At 32.5% G+C, this 20,628-nt stretch overlaps 1 protein-coding gene across 1 annotated transcript in view; it reads left to right on the top strand.

Annotated features, from left to right (window-relative positions):
* Nucleotides 1-2,061: 2,061 nt before the first annotated feature.
* Sol1 overlaps nucleotides 2,062-20,628 on the top strand; it is a 256,251-nt gene continuing 237,684 nt past the window's right edge. The window contains exon 1 of the mRNA XM_018451833.1: nucleotides 2,062-3,030. Within this exon, the coding sequence (XP_018307335.1) occupies nucleotides 3,028-3,030 (3 nt within the window). The 5' untranslated portion in view covers nucleotides 2,062-3,027. The remainder of the gene's footprint in view (nucleotides 3,031-20,628) is intronic.

Consider the following 20,628-nt stretch of genomic DNA (forward strand, 5'->3'; position numbering starts at 1 on the left):
TATACGTGAATTTTACAAAATCTGCTAAATCTGCCGCTCCTAGTTGGGGGTAATACCTGCGCGAAATAGGGGCCCGTAATTTTTTTTCTCCCGGGCCTGGTTTTTCTCTCTCCCTGAATACAACATACAATGTTTGATTGTAAGTTTCGAGAATTGTGTTGTTATATTATTCAGAAAAATGTGTCTGTTTAATTAGAATGAAAAAGGATTTGCTGATATGCAACATGTTAAGTTTATTAATATATGCAATGTAAATTTTTTATTAACATTAATTATTTAGAAAAATTATATATTTATTGACTTTCATATTGTATATGTACAGTATAGAAGAATATATTTATATGAGTTTCTAGTTATAATAATATAAAATGTATTCTTTCATGAAAAATATCTCGAGAAGTAATGTACGTCAAAAATGTAAAGGATCTCAAGTCTTGAGATAGTTTGACATTAAAACATGTATTGGATGGGCAAAGAAATATTGGAATCTCTGCTTTTCAGTTATAATTGATGATAGAGAAATATTTCTGATGCAAATGGACGTATAAAAGCTTTCCCATGGGAATTTTATTTTACTCATTTTTCAAACGCCATCATTACGTCTCGTTTCTCCTTCTTAAGAGTTTCTCTTCAACTGCATTCATTAGTGTATTAGTAAAATAAGTAGAATACATTATATCTTTGTTTAAATATAATTTTGTAATTTTTATCTCTACAATCGACTATATTTAGTTTATTAAAATGATTAATTATTTTCTTTTGAACGTTTTATATGTCTTTATTCGATATATTAATCTTTATTTACATAGTTATTAGAAAAACTAATTCTATATAGTTAAAACCATTATGTGACATAGCACTTTGCAAACTTAAACGAGACCATCATTCTATGTTACGTCAGACTAACTTTGTCGTGAAAAGAAAAAGGGATTACGTTGCGTAATAAACTTTAGAGCAGTCAGCTAGAAAAGAAAGCGTGAGGAAAGAAAAATTTAGTACTTAAAATGAATTCATGTTATTGGCATTATATATTTATATAAAGTATATTTTTACGTAAGGAAAGAGAGAGATATTTTTAATTTACTATTTTAATTAATTTATGCATGTCATATGATAAAGAGTGTTTCATAATTATCTAGAGAAACAATAGCTGAATATCTCATTTAAATTTAAATAATGTGAAAGAAAATGCAATTTTATAAATATTCTGTATAAATATTAAGAATAGCATAAAATCTTATTAAAGATTATTTTTTTTATAAAATTTTTATATAAATTTTATTAAAAAAATCATGTACGTAAAAAATCAGATACATTTATTAAGAAATTAAATAATTTCTGTATAGTATATAATGATTGTGTGTATGTGAATCAAACATTCAATATAATTTTCTTTATATATACATAATAACACTTCTTAACGGTGGAATCGTCGTTCGCGCGATCATTGGTATCTTGGTGATAAAATGATGAAGAACGGCCAGACTTAATGACCCATGATGTTATATCAAATTAAAGCGGAAGTTCCTTTTATTGCCAGCTATTTAAAGCGCACGTAATCACCCTTGCGATGTACTAATGATATACTTGCCAACGTAAATTGTTCCAACCGTCTACGGGATAGATATTTAGAGACTATAAATAGTTATTCCGTTGACTATAGCTTAATTGACTATGTAGTCGTGATAACTTGCTGAATGCGAATTAAACTTGATCTATCTCGCTGATTTTCACTCAACGCGACGGCATGAAGCCACCTTCTATCTAGAATGGTGTTATGATTTCATTATATTATAGAGATGCATAGCAATATGCATCTCTTTTTAACGTTGTGATAACGGATTCAATAATCTCTTATAATAAAAATTGTGGAAGTGTGTTAACTATCGCATCGTTATGAATTTTGCTGTGAATTTTTATCACAATCTTTTATAATATCCATCTAAATTGGTAATTTCTTTCGCAATATATACTTTTATTAATATCTAAAGTCTAAACAGATGAATCTCTGATTACAAAAATATAAGTGAAACTGCTGCATGTTTGTTACATCTATTCAAACAACTGCTCGAAAAACAAATCCAATAAACATTTTCGATCGACAATCGAATAATTCTGTCCGTTCAAATAAAAGAATAGTACGAATTTTGTGTGAAGGAACTTTCGACGTGATACATATACATTCATCTCGCGGAATACCAGGGCCGCGGACGCGCTGTTTATGCGAAATCCTGTGGCTCTCGTGGTGGCGAGAACGGAGAGCGCAGGCGTCCGGAATCCTGTGGCGGCAAGCGAACTCCGATTTTCTCTAGTGTCGCGTCAACTGCCGCTGGAGAGTCGTGTACATCGCACCCTGCCGGCTAGGCTGTGCTTAACAACCCCTTCTTTTTGCGTGGCTTTACCACGTTCACTACTTTTGTCTCGTTAAAAGTTAAGTCCGGAATTAAAAAGTACTTCCGAGATGCGCCGAATTTACGTTGCGCAAATTATTATGCATATACACGTGAGTTTTGAACACTTTTTTGACATTGTGTACTTGGTGTAATCTGTAAACTCTTTTCGCGCCTTTTTGTTTTAGTATATTAAAATAAATGTATATCGTGACACTCGTAATTAATTCGAGATTGTAAAGGATTAACCTAACCTAACCGTGACAATCTCTTCGTGATCGGAGTTCCGATTTCGAAACCAGACTGGAATTTTCGATTTACGTATAAGAGGTCGTGAATGAGTGTGCAGGATCGGAAGGGCGAGTATTGTGCGTGCATTTTGTAGGAACGCAATCGTTCAATGTGAACTGGTGGACGCGATCTCGCGTGGTGGCGATTTCGTTCGAAAAGCGTTCATCCCGAACGCGTCCCATTTCCGGTCGTTTGCCGTTCGAAAACGTGACGTATTTGCGAAGAAGTGCATCGATCATGAATTGGTGCGACGTGCAAGCTTACGCGGATTCGGTCGACAATTGGTCCGTACGTCGAGGAATATTCGCATCGGACGCCAAAGCATGAAGAACGACGCATTGACGTAATGGTGAGCTTTTAATGATATCATTTCTATATTAGCGTGGTATGCAGTTCATTGATAAAGAATAACGTCTGTAAAGATATATTCGTGGATATACATTAATAGAAACGTTTGTAGCAAATATTTGAGACAATTGGCAGAGATAGGTTAGATTGTGCAAATAATGTTATCTTGTTTCTTACAAAAATGAATATTTCCAAGCATAAGATACTGACGGGCATGTACACAATATATTGATAATAGATTAATCACGAGCGAGAAAAAAATTGTACGTGGTACAAAGTGTAAATTTATGTTATGAAAATTAAAAACGTGCTATACATTGCTATACATTGCAATTTACGCATGATAAGAATTGCTATCGCACGACAAAGTCATCTTCGCGATGAAGAAGTTGATCTCTTATTGGAATGCGCTGAAGGATAGAAAATGGCGTGAGAGAGTTTCGAAGCCATCAACCATTAATGGCACGTGTCGAGGCACGCAATCTACATACCTAAGTATGTACATAGGCGACGCTAAGCACAAAGATGATGTGCGATTTCAGATTCTATCTTATTCTCAACTTACATACGTTATAAGATAATAATCGTGTGTGATTGATCGAATTGTTCGATCGATGATACGTAATATTGAATTACTATTAAAAAATTAATGTTCTTTAATCAATTTGTGTTCTATATTATATGAAAAATTTATACTTTCTATTTAAATAATACCATAATTTACTTTAAAACACGTTTAATTTACTTGCAAACATTATCAGCATATTTTTTCTATTGTAATACGAGGGGCACTATTTATATTTTGAGCCTAATAATAAAAAAACAGTAATTTGTCATTGAAAATGACTTTATTGTTTTTCAAAATATTCTCCTTTATGATCTATACACTTTTGCATGCGTTCGAACCACTTGTTTGCACCAATCGACACGAGCATCTTTTTGAGATTTTGTCAGATTATGTGGGATCCAACGAGAACAAACCTTTTTCACGGCTAAATGATCATGCAATATTTTATATATGCTGGTGGAACTAATGCCTAAGGTTGTCTCAATCTCACAGTATGTCACATGACGATCTTGCATTATTAGTTTTTGCACAGCATCAATGTTTTCTGACACAACAACTGATTTTGAACGACCTTCACGACTTTCGTCGGTGAGCGAACGGCGACCACGATTAAATTCGTTATACCAGCGTTTCACAGTGGCAAAGGATGGGGCTTTATCGCCAAAAGTGGAAGTAAGTTGATCGATGCACTCCTGTCTTGATAATCCACGTTGAAAGTCATAATAAATCATTGCACGAAAATTTTCACGAGTTAATTCCATTTTTTCGCTGAGACACAATTTTCAAGTGACTGTAAACAATACAAATCGCGCTCAAATAACAAAACGTTCTGAAGAAGGTTATGGTAAAAAATGTCAAACTTTCTAGTGGAAACGTCATATGGCACCTGACAACACTCAGTGTTGCCAAGGCTCAAAATATAAGTAGTGCCCCTCGTACACAATTTCATTTATTCGTCATTATTAGATATGTTTTAATTACATGCTAAGAAAAATGTTCTGTATCAACAAAAAGTACAAACAAAACAAATTCTGACCATATAAATCAGAATTTTGATTATTGGAATTGAATTTCTGGTTATATTTCAAGTAGAATATTTAATAGATTTAACTATAAGTGTATGCTTTTACTTTTCTGACTGAATCTTCTAGAATTCCTATTAATATAACAAGGGGCTAGCTTTTTTTATGCAAATTTTTTAAATAATATTAATTCTTTAAAAAATATGCATATAGATGTCTCGCAAAGCAAAAATTTGGACTTTAATTTTCATGTAAAATTCTTTAATAACAGTCAGTTTAGTTTTGTTATTCCTTGATGATTTAATAAAACGATACATGTTTTTGATACTTTATTGCGGTGCGTCTATGTATTGAGTTGGCAAGTTTTAAGCTTTCAAAGCAAGAGATTCGGCCGTCAAGCAAACAGAGAATATCTCTCGTCGGCAATGATTTATTCGACGTTCACAGAATGACAGCGGGTGACATTCGTGTGCACCCAACACGCGTGCAATGTATGCGTGTTCAAACACGTGACGGGGATCACTATGAGCCCTGACACTCGTTACACGACTGACTTTACAAACGCGGTATATACGGTATACGAAGTTCACAATCCGCTGATACATATCTTTCGTCTAAAATATTTTCTCTTCATATTTTTTACATCAATAAATTTTTCGAATATATCGTTTAAACGTGCTTTAAATAATGCTGAAATACGTATAGACATTATTTTCATAATTATAAGAAAAAGAAAATGATGCCTACAGAATATATTCATTTATAATAAGCATAGTTAAACGTGTAGAAATTGCTTAATAATTCTAACCGCTTGTCGAGTAAAGCTGTGCCAATTTACTCCAATGTCTCATATCCACGAACAGGTTACGTGACGTATTAGACTTAATACACATATAGAACATATGCATGCCTGGTTCGAGATAAACCGCTGCGAGCTAATGGCATTAAAATGTCTCGCGACTAATTCCCTTTTGGATGTATGGCATAACTGTATTTCAATTTATATATATGTATTACATTTATGTATACATAGTTTGACCTTACGAAGTGAGAGAAGCGAAACGTGACAAGTAAACTAATTGTAACACTCAAAATCGCAATGTCACTTCTACCAACTGCGAGATTTTATTTACACTTTCGTGAGCGTAGTTTCGTAGTCTCATACGGAGATTGCATTATCAGTCACGCTGACGCGTGTAAACCGATTTCACTGGCATGCACGTTCCGAAGGTTGCATGTGCTTTTACGACCGTTGCACGCGCTACAAACATTACAGCTCGCAATGCACATTTCTTAGAGATATGATTCGTATGTGTGGGATAGGACAAAGTCATATCCCTTTATTAATTTTATATGATCGGCAAATAAACAAGATAATCAATAAGAGGAGTCTAATATTGATAATACCGATAAAAAGCAACATAATGACTCGGCCAATTACATATAATAAATTTCTTTTATACTCGTATAATTGATTTTCACATTTTTTTAAAATGCTTTAAATTATAACCGCAAAGTCTTATTTTATGTTGTCTAATACGTGATACAATATCTAGAAAGCTAAATTTATGTGTAAGATGAATCGCTTGTAGTTGCTTTGGGATCACTATCTAGACGATTGATCCCTTGAGAGAGATCGCGAGATGACATGTATATCTCCTGCGATGCAACGTCATGCAATTAGACGTACACAGTTACACACATGGTCATATCGGTAAACTCTCGAAACCAACGTTGGATAGTTCATACGTTAGTGTGATTCAGTTTGAAGCCGTAAATTAACTACATAGCGGCAATTCTGCTATGACAAAATCTCCGTAAAATATTTGCTGTCATACCAATTGGCAATTTGAGTGGAATTTTTTTTTCTTTGAAAGATATTTTATGAATCATATTTTACATTTGTTTTTGCGCAAATCCAGTAGAACCATCACGAAGCGATGTGTCCTTTTTAACTCGTGTAACGTGAAGAGATTATCAAATTCACGATCTAACGCAAAATTAGCATCTTGATGAAATTACGAATGCAAATTATTTTCCTTGGCGAGTTAGGGCTTTGATATTATGCGATTTGCCGCTTAGAATTATACGCTATATATAATGATAAAGTTTTCTCTTTCCATTAATAAGTACTCGAGCCTTCAATATTCTCAGTAATATGGATGAGAGTCGCCTTTGATATCTTTTACAATATTTCATCATTAAGATTCTTTGAAACGGTGATATTTGATTAAAGGTGCGAGTATGGGAGCAATATAAAAAATTTAAAATATTTCTAAATTACGCGTTAGAGATAAAGGAATGAAGTTCAATGAGCAAAAAGAAATTAAAATCTTCTCTTTTTGATCTGTCTTAATCTTTTGAGCTCAGCTTCGCAACCAAAGATTTTCTCCGTGATTTTCAACAGTGATTTTTAACTTAGACGTAACGGCTTGGTAACGCCCACCCAGCAGTCGTATTATATAGATACGAAAAGGAGCTATTTGCGAACTATGAAAACGAATAGCTTATGAGAGTAATCGCCGTTTATAGACGCATTACTGATATACGCTGGAATAATAGGCACGTCTACCATCCGGTACATGTAATATTTACCGCAGTACGACGGTGCTGGAATATAGCGACAGTGTAACAGCCAAGGATCAATATCTAGCAACCTTTTTTACGGCTTAGATCTTACATTCGAAATATGCGGTGTGCTACGTTTAATGGATAGAATAAGTTTCCAAAAGAGAAATGATTGAGTACAGATAACGAAATTGAACGTTATATAGGTGAAAAACTTTTATTTATTTGTATATTTTGCGACGTCGAGTTTGTACATGTTGTATATACAACGCGATAAATTAAAATCGTGGGGAATATATTGATGGAACGACCAACAAGCACGCACGCACCGGCCGGGGCCGCACGATTTGTTACACCTATAAATTATCATGGAAAAAAGTCGAGATAAAGACGCGTGTGTTGTTTCGATTGTGCGTTCCGGCCGCAGTTTCTGCGATAAAGTTAATAAATGGTGCCACGTCCGTGGTTCTTAACTCCAATTATCACATCGTTCTGTTTTAATTGGTAAACTCATTTGTTATCCATTATTGTAGCTACTTAAGCCAAAAATATTTTAATTTTTAACGCGATTATAAAAGATTGACATAGGACATGCGTTTGAATTGTGTAAAATTGATCTGCGCAAAATAATTGGAGATTATGTCTATTTAATAATAGTCTGTGATATTACGGTACTGGTTCATTAATACCGTATAACTATAAATAATTGGCGGAAGTAAAATGTCGTTCATGTCCAATAAAATGTATATTGTGATGCTCATATCTATTTATGTAGGATTGCATTGTTTCGAAGATGAAACTAATACATAGATAGAGAAATAGGAGAGGTTCGACGCAATGTGTGCAAATACAAAACAACAACGTGTCATTCGTGAAAAGAGATGCCTTCGATATTTTGATACTATGTAATATCTCCGTATCGAATATTTTTATCCTATCTATATCCTATCTTTGATATATTCTATCTATATTCTATTTTTGTGACGTATCGATGAATTCACTTCCATTAAGAATATTAAATAATAATGTGTATGTTGTTAACATGTGTATCTTCTATAGTTAATTTTTCTGTAATTAAAGAAACGTGTAATAATGTGTATGATATATCTTTTATTACATATACATGTCTAGTAAAATATTATACATATAGTCAATTTTTAATCTTTTTATTTCCATTGTTTCATATAAATGTATAAATACGAGTCGACATGAAAGCGTTACGTCGCTTATATAGCGGGTAAAAAGACATTCATTTATTGATTGTAGAGATGGTATAACTTCAATGAAATATTTTTGTCCTTAAAAGTTTTATCTGTCTAATTTATATCGCAGGTATAATAAATTCGAGTATTATTTTAGCAGCATAATATAATTAATTTCAAAGGCATTTTTAATTAAACGTACAGAGGGTGATCTTTTATGTGTCATAATATATTAATATATTAATATAATATATAATATTCATAAATTATTTTTATTTAATAATTGAAGTGTCACATTAATATGGTAAAATAAGAGTAGATCAAAATTATAGTTAGTATATATGTTTGAAAAAAAGCTCATGCTTTTAGAATTTCACGATTGCGTGCAACGTATCTAGAAAACAGGACGTAATTCGAGAAAAAACACGTTTATGTTTAAACTAAATATGGGTCGTGACTGCATGTAGGACAGTAGAACATGATTTACACGCATCACTATACTTCTAGGAAATTCCATATTAATGCTAAATTATTTCACACTTTACGATAGATAAATATAATTTTTATGTTTATCTTATATAACTGATCTCATATGTTAAAAAATGATAGTCGATGATTGAAAGACGGTTTTATGAGAGAAAAGACAGTGTACAGTGTATATGCATGATTTCAAGAGTAAGTTATGTTTTCGCTACATTTTTCGACAAATGCCCGTTAAATTGAACACTTATAATATCATTTGTGCCATATGTCTGCGCTATTACTGTCTCCAGCTGATCGAAGTTCGAAGTTTTATTCATTATGCTCGTTTGAAATTTTATGCTTCGCTATAAAAATCCTATGATTTCGACGAGAAAAAAACCGTGAATTTTATAATTTTACGATCTCATATTCGTTTTTATATCTTATAAGTGAATTGCCATTTATTGCAAAATATGCAAATATATAGCTTTATCTTTTATCAATCTAAAGTTTATTGTTATTTTATAATAACAACATGTAGTAAAGTTCTGAATGAATATCATCACATAAATAAAATTATGCTAATTACGAAAGCTAGCTTTTCATAACCCAGAGCAAAGTTTATACTCAATCCTCCGTCTACAATCATATTTTTATTCCCTCCAAATCAACTCCAGCCCAAGTTTTTTTACTGTTTTAGCTTTCAAAAAATTTGGAAAAATTCAGTTACCTTTCAATATTTGTATTATATTACCAAATAATTTTTTAACAGGATATTTTAGGCGAGGGAATTCTCCAGGCTCCATTCTTCTTTATTTAGGAGAAATTTGAGAGTGAAATTTCGCCTTATGCCAAAAAAGATTCAGATTGCAGATACAGAATTAAAACATGTGTTTTACAAAGGTGAAACTACAAACGAATCTTTTAGTATTACATATATTTGTATTATTTATTTATATTTATTTTATTATTTATTTGTCTCTTTTTTAAATATTAATATTAATATTTTTATATTTATTCTACTTAGTATTGTTTGTTATTCATTAGTTCTTATTCTTTTGTAATTACCTTTGTATATATGTATGTTTTAACTCTCTATCTGCAATTTGGATCTTTTTGACGTAAACAAAATTTCGTTCTCAAATTTCGTTAAAATAAAGGAGAGCGAAGTTCGGATTTCTAAAATATCGCATTAAAGAATTATTTGGTAATGTAACAGAAATGTTGAAAAATAAGATTTTGAATGAATTTTTCCATTTTTTGTGTCAATTATTTACACTGTATGATAATATCAATATTACATTCATTAGTCATTTGTACATGATCTTCTTGAATACGATGCATATCTATAATGTTATGATTTTCTCCTCCGATTACTCCATTTGATTCACAGATATGAGCGTTCCACTCAATAGCTCGTGAGAGCGGGATAGATTACAAGGCAGAAGCTACAAGTACCAGATTCTATATACCGCTTCAAGACGCGTATATGCATATGGAACGCTATGGAGCGGTGTGAAATCTTCTTACGTTAAGCTACACTTGCTGCCAAAACTAACATGTCCAAACACGTACATGAATTTATTGTACACTATATATATATATATATATATATATATATGTATATAGTTACACTGTAAGCCATGTGATAGGAGTTTGCGTAGGTTATTAGGTTTATTTGTTGGTACAAAGGATATCTCATACAGCCACCGTATCATATTTCATTCCAATATATTTTGAATACTAATTAGAATTGAATACTACTTAGAGTTGTCAATCCTCGAAAATGTCAAAATCGTAAGTTTCCGAATTGTAAGTGATTAAAGTTAGTCAATATTATCGCATAATATGTTTGCACACTATAAAAATCGACAAAACACAGTAATTAATTTTTAGAATATGCTAAAAGAATATAAAATGATTATAAAATACTTTGCAAATAATAAATTGCATAAAACATTAATAACAATAATAACACACCGTCTATACATATACCTTTCGAAACAAAATATCTTTTTGTATGTATGTGTTTGTGTTAATATAATTATAGCTTGTATAAATTATATATCTACGTGTCACTTCAGATATTCTGTTGTTTTGTCTGACTTTGTTTTCTTTCAAGAGAGCATGTTTCTGATCTTACGTATATTCCGTAAACATATATGTGCACATGCAAGAAGATTCATACGATATATGGAAAGATAAATTTTTTTCTCGTGCAATGCCATTGATGTCAGAACCAAACACGTATGAAGGACGTCTATGAAACCATCGTAGAATAATGGCAATCTCTCGTCTCGAGGATGCAATTTATAGCTTTATCTTTAAAATTGGCACGGTTAAAGCGTTTACTTTATCAAAAATTTGTACATTAATTGTTGTGTGTATATAATTAATTCTACTTTAATGACATTGATTGTAAAGTATTATTAAAGTAATATTTGTTAAAATTACGGAGGAAGCCAGCAATAATTTTTAAAAAATATTGATATAATAAATATTAAAATGATTTTCTAATTAAGATGCAATTTCAAAGTGTTTTTGTATGCTTAAATAAAAATTTATGCACTTTATATGTGCAGGTTGACATATATTAATAACCTTATGTCCTTTTTGTGGAGACTGGGGTATTCACTATGAGATTATATACTATCGCGTGATCTTCTAGATTTTTCTTGCTAAATACTTTCATAGTTATGCTGAAGTTATGTTGAACTATATGCGATTGTATGAGACGATCCTGCGCATCTTCGAATCTCGTTATCCGTATTTCCACTCTGCAGCGACGTTAGTTCCATTCCAAATAACTTGGTAGTACGCTTCAGTGATCAGACCGATAATGCTTTGTCGCGTTAGTCTGTAGCTCGTGGAAAATTAACGCTATTCGAGGACTTTTCTTGATGTGACTCGCGATCCTTCCGTAAAATTAGCGAGGTTATAAGAAAGATAAAAAAATAGCAATCGTAAAAAAACGATATTCTAATTAAAAGGATTGAAATTTTATTCGTAAAAAAGAAAATGCTTATCATATTTCCGTCAAAGTTATATTGATGACGGATGATTTAATATCGTTCACTACCACTCGGTGAACGACAGGCAGGCATCTGAGATCAGAAAAGATGTTGGTCGTAAATGGATGTCTTGTGTTATGGAATAACGAGCGAAAGAATGTGAGAAAAGAGGAAGTGAGGTCGTATTGGGGAAGATGCCCCAACATGGTGGATTCCACGGTATAGCTGGTCCGTCGCCGACGCCGTCCAAACTCGAGGCGAATCGATCGCCACTACCTTCGTGGACTGGCTCGACCATAAATCATACCGCAATATGTCGGTATCCCTGCAAAATGGCCTTGAATATTCGGTAGCTGTCGAATAGCATTAGGATGGAAAGCGACAAGACGTGGAACCAAATGAAGACGGCAGTCTGGAGCAGATTCTGGCAAGAGAGTTGTGTTAGCCTAGCTTTACTCCACGAATCGATCATTTACAGTAGCGTGTACTCTTAATGGATCGGTTTCTGTTTGTTGTACATCGTCTACGCAGATCTATCCTCGATATAGGATGCTTCTATTATGCAAATGAAGTAACATAGTAGATTGGTATACAACGTCAAGTTTGGAAGTTTTGGTGTATCATTGGAAGCAATCAGAAAGTAATGATAGACTCTAAAAATTCATGGCAAATTATGATTTTTATTTCCGTTATATAATTTCGCATTAATAATTTATTAGCGTTGTTTATGATTAACTCTTAAATTACGTATGGAAGAAGGAGACAGTTTAAGATATATTAGTTCTGCAAGTATTGATTATTTGTTAAGTAGTTTTCAGACGGGAAGGCTAAGAGCTTGGAGCGAAGATGATTCATGCTTTGAATGGAATGAAATTTTCATGTGTCGGTTATAAATGGAGAATAATAGCCCTATTTACGTCCATTTTCGACACTCCGAGATATTCTGTCGCAGGCAAATTATCGGGCCGAACGCGATTATATGCGAGGTTCTGCAAAACCGCGCATCCCAAACTACTGGTCATAATAAATCAACCGTTTTTGCAGTCCGATGTATTTGGCGTCGAGTTCAAGCCACGGATCCCACTAACGCCGTTCTCTTGGCACATTGCCATTTTGACTAGAATGCCCGCTTCAGCAATGACAAAATATGCGTTATTAGTGCTCTTGAGAACGTGTATAATATTTTTTATAAATAATCGCATTCTCGATCTGATACGATAAAATCGTCTATACAAACCTTGAAGGTAATTTGAAGCGTATACGCAAAGTTACGTTGGAAATGTATTAATTTGAATGGAGAATCGTTCTTTCTCTCCATTAACACGTTATAATTCGTGCAAATTTAAATAATATCAAAATTACATTTCCCATTTATTTTATTACAGTATTTAAACATATTTCGCGTGATATACGATCTACCGTTTTAGTCACGTTGGATATAAATTTTACAGTTGACAGAAATTTATTTCCAATATAAAGATCATTCAACTTCAATCGGGAACACATTCGCTTCCAAACTGAACGTTCGATGTACGCGTTTGGCCAGCTAGCTAAACAACGTGTTTACTAGCAACTGACAACGCTAACCTCTTCGTGGCATGTTAGCCCTGATTGCAAAGCACCACGCGACTCGGGTTACAACATTCCCACCAATCGACCGCAGCGATAATTACTTTTTGCATCTACATGCGAAATTCCAATCAGCGAGCTATCCGCGAAAACGCTCGTTAAGGTGGGATATGAAAAATGGAATTTCCGTTAAAACGGTTTTCAAAATCCAGAAGAAACATATGGATTTTAAAAGTCCACTACAGTTTTGTTTATTCCTGTGAAAACTCAATTTTCCCTTCCATTGGGAATGACATGATGTTTATCGAGTTCGGATGAACATTGAAACGCAGTCATGCGTAAGTATATTACTGCAACTTGTTTGATTTTTATAATTATATCCATTACCTAAAAACATATTCTCTCTTTTATAAATGAGTTCTTTATGAACTGTTTTTTGTACTTTAATGTGAGATTTATTTTATTTCTCTTCATTTTCTAAATTCTTTTTATGTTTTTATAAAACAAAATATTATGTTTATTGAAACAAATAATCTAGATAAAGTAACATTGATTACTGTAGTTTATGCATATGTGTACCATACCTATAAATGTTCTATATATATATTTTTTGTATATATATATATATATGTATAATAGATTATATCTAATAAGTGAATAATGATTATATCTAATAAGTGAAAAATGGATTCACTGAATTTCTAATATTTCAGTAAAATCTCGTTGCATTCGCTGCAAGTTCTGTTCCCATGCGTATCGCACAGAACGCATTTATCGAATAGTCGGGTATCTCTATCGACCTGTGTATAGTTTTCATTGGAAATAAGAAGCCGGACGACAGCTAAGATTTATGGTCCACCGTTTAAGGTCCAGTTCTTCTTCTTTGAGCTTTTCTATTTCGCGTGTACTGCCACGCACCGGTGGCGAAGAACTTAGCAATCTTCCGATATTTAATCTACAAGTGATTGCTGTGAGCTCAACGCGTGAAAAAAGTTATATATTTTTTATACAGAAGAAATGCATGAAAGAGAGAGACTTTTTTGAAACAATTTATTATTAACTCTCCAAACATTATATTATATATATAAACATTATATATATATATACATATGTATACAAATATGCAATTAAATGCGTATATCTATTATATCTATTGTATCTTGAACTTTCAACAATAAGTAACTATTTTTAATTAAGTGTCAAAGGTATCCTATAAATGTGACGTGCGCGTTCTCTACAAATACCGATAAATTTACTTTGCTCAAAGCTGATATGCTAATCTCGTATATACGAGAGACTCGGAAACAAATTTTTCTGCATGTCCGGATGTGCGGACCATGTTCTCGACTCCGAGATTTTCCATTAACCACAGTGGAATTGGATTCGCGAGGATTTGCGAAATGGAAAATGCGTTCGAGAGGCTAAATAAATCTGGTATAAATCTGACGTCATAGAGCCGCGAATTGCGAATCTGCAAGAGAGTAGGAGGCAGTAAAAGGCGGTTGTTACCTGATAGAGTAGAGAAAAAACACGTGATTTTGTTGAATTTATCTTACAGGTTTTACCAATCCTGCGAGAAGTTGTAGAATCGAATAGAGCGATGACGGTACTAAAAGCTCGAAATTTTTCATTTGGTGATATCGCGGGGCGAGAGTTAGCGTTCTGCTTTCCTCTCCAAAGGGAAAAGATAACGTTATATCGAAGTTCGCGGATGGACCGAGCGATTGGAACGACTCGAAAGAGGCGGGACGCTGAAAGTTTTCAGTCCAATTAAATTTTTCTCTTGTTTTTTTTTCTCAGAGATCGAGCGAATGAGATCTTTCCGCTTACGTGGATCGATTGAAAACAAGTTTTTCTAATTTTCAAGGATGATCGAGTGTTTGTGCGAGGCCCATTATTCTTTGCTCCTTTTTTCCTCTATATGTTTGGAAAAGCCAGTCGCGAAAACGTATGCTTCGTTTACCGTATCGTAGATTGACATTCTGTGACAGTTCAGTATATAAATCAGCAGCGATCGATGATGGATAGGAATTGTGTGTATACATTCGTCATTCGTTGTATCTCGTAGATAAGCAAAGAGACCTCGAGAATCGCTCGTACATATATAGGAAATAATGGTATTTTAGACAGCAATATAACATTTATCTCTCAGATTAGTGTAATAAATTGTCGATGATTTATGAGATTTACAAAACGTAATTTTGGTAGTAATACATGAGAAGTTTATCCTCTGAGGTTACTTTCATACATTATTTTATTTTAATATTATAATACAATATTATCACATATAAATATATAATATTATATAAGTTATGTAAGGGAAATGTTTTCGCGTAGAAGTTTCATAATCATAATAGATGTATTATAAATGTATACATATATGTATGAATGAGGATGCAGACCGTAGTGTGCGTTACAGGTGAAAATTAGATTTTAACAGATACTGCCTTTGTCCCAGTACTCCGCGGATTTGCTCTCGTAGGAATGTAAACGTTCCTTAGGTACACAATACGTAAAATGAGAAGACTAAGGCGTTTCCTTGATCACAAACTCCATATGCGTTCGCTTTGAAACTGTATAGCTGTGGCGGGTCATTGGTCTAACGGACTAAAAACTTGCCGAAGAGAAATTTAGCGAAGTATGCAGGATTTCCTTTTTAGAGAGGCACAGGGCGCACAGACACGAGTCGACTGGGCGATCTACGTTCGATCACAAGATAGGTGGCTGTTTCTTTCGATCTGTCCTGTACCGGTTTGACCGGGTTATGTGATACGGCGATTCTCGATTTAATTGATCCAGGATTTATGGCATCATACGCATTTCAAGTGGTCTGCTTATATTATATATAATATATATATATATGTATACGTATATAGATATATCTATTATTGTTATATAACGTGACAATTCTCTTTGTGGTACGTATATATCGATCCTCTATTTCTCATTCTACGAATATGTTTGTATCGATTAACGTGTATCGCTTATGCGGAGCGCTTTTACGATAATTGTTATGATAACAGCCAAGTTCCTGCCTGTTGTTTCGGTAGGAATTTTACGTTAGGAGGATCAGCTCCGACGTCTTATGCAAATTAACGTGATTCCAACTTAATAGACCCGTGGTACCAATTACGCCAACGTTGTTCTATCTCCCAACCGTTCTTGTTTCACAAACACGTTCAGCCATTCTAGATGGTTACAATTGCTTTGATTTGGCATGCAAGAAACTCACACCGAATGCAATTTAATGATGCGTAAAATTGATAATATAGATATTGATTCAAATTCTCTTTAACCTTTAATTTCTTTGATGTTGATTCTCAACTCATCACGCATATAGGAGATATCGAACAAGCTGCACATCATGCAAAAGCTGTATATTTTTTATGGAATTATTTGAATGAAATTTATATAACAACGCATTTTATTTTTTATCAAATTTTATAAAATAAAGACAATATAAAATAAAAATGGTAAAGAATGGAAAAAATAATAAAAAATATTCTATATTATTTATATAAATTTATTATATAAATAATACAGTAGAATACTGTATAAATAATACAGTAGAACCATAATTAACTAAGAAACAGTCGTTGTATTCGGATTATTTGAAATGAGATAAGGAATAGACGTTAATAGGAAAACTTTAAAGCACAAACGTGACTCGTTTAGCGGCGGGGGGATACCGCACGTAAGTTCGCGGTAAACCGGAATTCGGCGGAGTGCCGAATCTCGTAGGAGAGCTCGCCTCGCGGTAGACGAGACTTCGGCAGAATGCGTGGCCGCATTCCCCATCTGCGAACTACCCCATTAATGACCGTTCGCGCCGCGACGCCACTCGGCTCGTCGAGGCTCAAAGCGGAGCACGTATAGTGCTTTATTGACGGCGATTTCACCCTGTCACATAAATCCGCAGGTTTACGATGTTAATTCAATTTTTACGAAGGCGAAATCGCGAGCGTGACAATTTTCCCTCTGGCAAACCCCGTTATACGCTCGGATAGGAGGATACGAATCAGGAAAACAGTACCAAGCGCACATTCATTCTCAACACCATATATACGGTGCATAATTAAATTGTATATTTATAATTGCGTTTATACTAGTGAATTTAATTGAAATTAATCTTTAAAAACAATATGATTTAATAAATATATTTTGCAAATTAATTTGATATATGTTACATCATATTTACAATCATGATTGAGGAAGTTAAAATTTGTCTTAAAATATAATCCAAGTTTCATTTCTCGCAATTAAATAAACCATTCTTGACAAGAGATATTATATATGTATTAATCTTGTAATGTTTTTCCGATGATAATTTGAGAACGATTTCTATAATGGTGAAAAAACTTGATTTAAACCTCGAGATGCTTGTTTACACTTTTGAAACATATAAAGTATATAATTTCAATAGTACATCATAATTTTTCAAGCTTTTCTGACTTCTTATTTATTTAATACTAATTGTATTAGTTCAAGGCAAATATACGTATTATGAATAAATCGTGCCAGTTAAAAGTAAATACGCGTGTTATTAATTAGAGTAAAAGTTGTAAATATGAAATTTTGCCTCTTTTCTATCTACGTTTACTTCGGATCGATATTTATTGCGGTATGTACGACATTCACGTCAACGATAACAGATCCATCACATAAAGTGTATGACTATTAAACGCGAGAATGGGATTATTACTGTAAGTGAACGTGCTCATAAATGTCACGTAATTCGCAATGCAATTTGCTGGTGCCGTACAACGTCAACGAAATTATTAATCGAATCGCCCTTCTGACCATATGAATTTTGAAGTAACAATGCGTTCGTAATATTCACGTGTTGTAATATTCGCTTTTGTTCATGTAATCCCTGTGGCTTGAGAACGGGGGATTATAACGCACATATAGTAATAACTGCCGAATTATATACTGCTAAATTCTAATTTATAGCCATATATATTTAATAAATTAATAATTACAAGAAATTTATTGCAAAATATAATGAGCAATTGCGAAGATATATATGAATTCCATTTAATATTACATGCGATGTAATTGTTATTAGATTTCAATTCACATTTCAGTTCCCTTATAGAAATTATTGTACATTATATTTATTTTGTTAACTCAAAGTGTTTATTGTCTAATTATATAGTAAACTTATAAAACATAAATAAATGAATTTATAAATAAATTTTGAAATGAACGATAGCGTATTTGCGGTTACGTCGATGGTAATTTGTGAAATGAATTGCAGTAAATTAATGGGTACGTGAAATGGGAATTAATTAATATCATACTTTCAGTCAAATCAATTCGTATACCGTTTCGAAACTAAGTTATACGTTTCAGATAGATATATACACAGTCTGTATTCAGATTGATTTAATATGTGATAGCTGTGTTATTTATTTAAATATTTGTTTTGAAATATACAGAGACTTGAAATAATACCGCAAATATTTAAGGATCGATAAGAGATATAAGAGATAATAAGAGAAACTAAATATTTTGGACCAGTAACAATTTATGTTTGAAAATGTTCTATATTATTCTATCTTACGCGGCGATAAATCGATATTAAAAACGCCTTGTCAATAATTATTAAGTTTACAACAAACCCTATATTATCTTCAAGAAAAAGGTAGAAGAAATAGAAAATGTTATTTTATGATACTCATTTTAATTTTGATTACTCGATATAAAGTTGAAGCACACAAAACAAAAATGAAAAAAACCTGGATTTTTTCTTCCGGTTTTTTCTGAAAAATACTGAAAAATTAAAAAAAATGTTCTCTCAAGTGTTCTTAATTTTCCGAAAAAATAAAATTAAGGAATAAAACCTGGATTTTCTGCTTTTTTTCCGAAAAATACAGAAAAATTTTAAAAACACTTTCTCATAGTGTTCTTAATTTTTCTGGAAAAATAAAATCGAGGAAAAAAATTCAATTTTTTCCCATTTTTTACCAAAAAAATTTTTTTAATAGGTTCTTTTTCGCCTATATTTCAATTTAATGATAGAATATTGCTTTCAATTATTTTTTACAAAAAAATAGAAGATTTATCTCCGTTTATGCATTATTACATACATGATAGGTTTTTTGGGTATGTTGATCGGCTGTAGGATGGCAAAATTCTCGAGTCTAGAAATATTTTATGCTGCAGCCGAATAACATACGAACATACCTGCAAACTTTGTCATACGGCAATACGTACGTAATAACATCCTTATAAGAAATTTGTTCTTTTTTTGTACTTTGACATTAAACTTCTTACATAGTTTGTCTTTCTTCTTTTTCTTTTCACATTGGGAAGAAAAGGGTAAATATTTCCATGCAAGAGGTTCAGTTCTGGTATCATGATTTCTTTTTTTTAATTAATATTCAATGTTTTTATCAAGAGAGAAAGAGAGAGAGAAAGAGAGAGACATTTATTTAGAAATTTACAAAAATTTCATAAATGGTCATGACAGGAAACTTTACTCATATATGATTTACTTCTTAAAATTCTTAAAAGTAAAATAAAAATTAGCAATTTAATAAAATCATTGACATAAACTATAAAGGACAATAAAAATAAAATTATCTTAGAAGAAAAAAGTCTGGAAAAATATGGTCAGGAAAAAATCGAAAAAAACCCGTTTTTCCCTAAAATTTTCAAGAATTTATTCGGACTAAGAATACTAATCGTGATAATCATACTTGCTATACCTTGAATTTAAATCTCAAATAATGAATTATTGTGATTTATAATAAGATTAACATGGTTATATATAAAATAGAGTTATACTTAAGTAAGACGTTATTTAAGTTAGCTAAGCTACTTTATTAAAGTTTGCATCGAATAAATTGAAGTTACGAATCTGCTCAATTGCTATCGTTTGAATTCAATGAAGGATAATGTGTAAGATTTTCTGGCAAGTATATTGATATACAGGGTGTTTCCAAATTAAATGGCAAAACTTCGGGAGCGTGTAGAGGAGTAAAAAACTAAGAAAAAAAGTCCTATAGACATATGCTCCTTTTTGCTTTGTTTCGCAGGAAATCACGAAAAAAGAAAAAAATATATTTAATTTATTATTTTAATTATTTTATTTATAAACTTTTTAATGAAGATTTTGTTCGAAATGTGCACCTCTTGCAGCAATACAAGCATTGCATCTGTCAAACACGGCTCTTGTAGCAGCCAGGCACT

Source organism: Mycetomoellerius zeteki, unplaced genomic scaffold, assembly GCF_001594055.1.
Source record: "Mycetomoellerius zeteki isolate Tzet28-1 unplaced genomic scaffold, Tzet1.0 scaffold323, whole genome shotgun sequence".
Lineage (NCBI taxonomy): Eukaryota > Metazoa > Arthropoda > Insecta > Hymenoptera > Formicidae > Mycetomoellerius > Mycetomoellerius zeteki.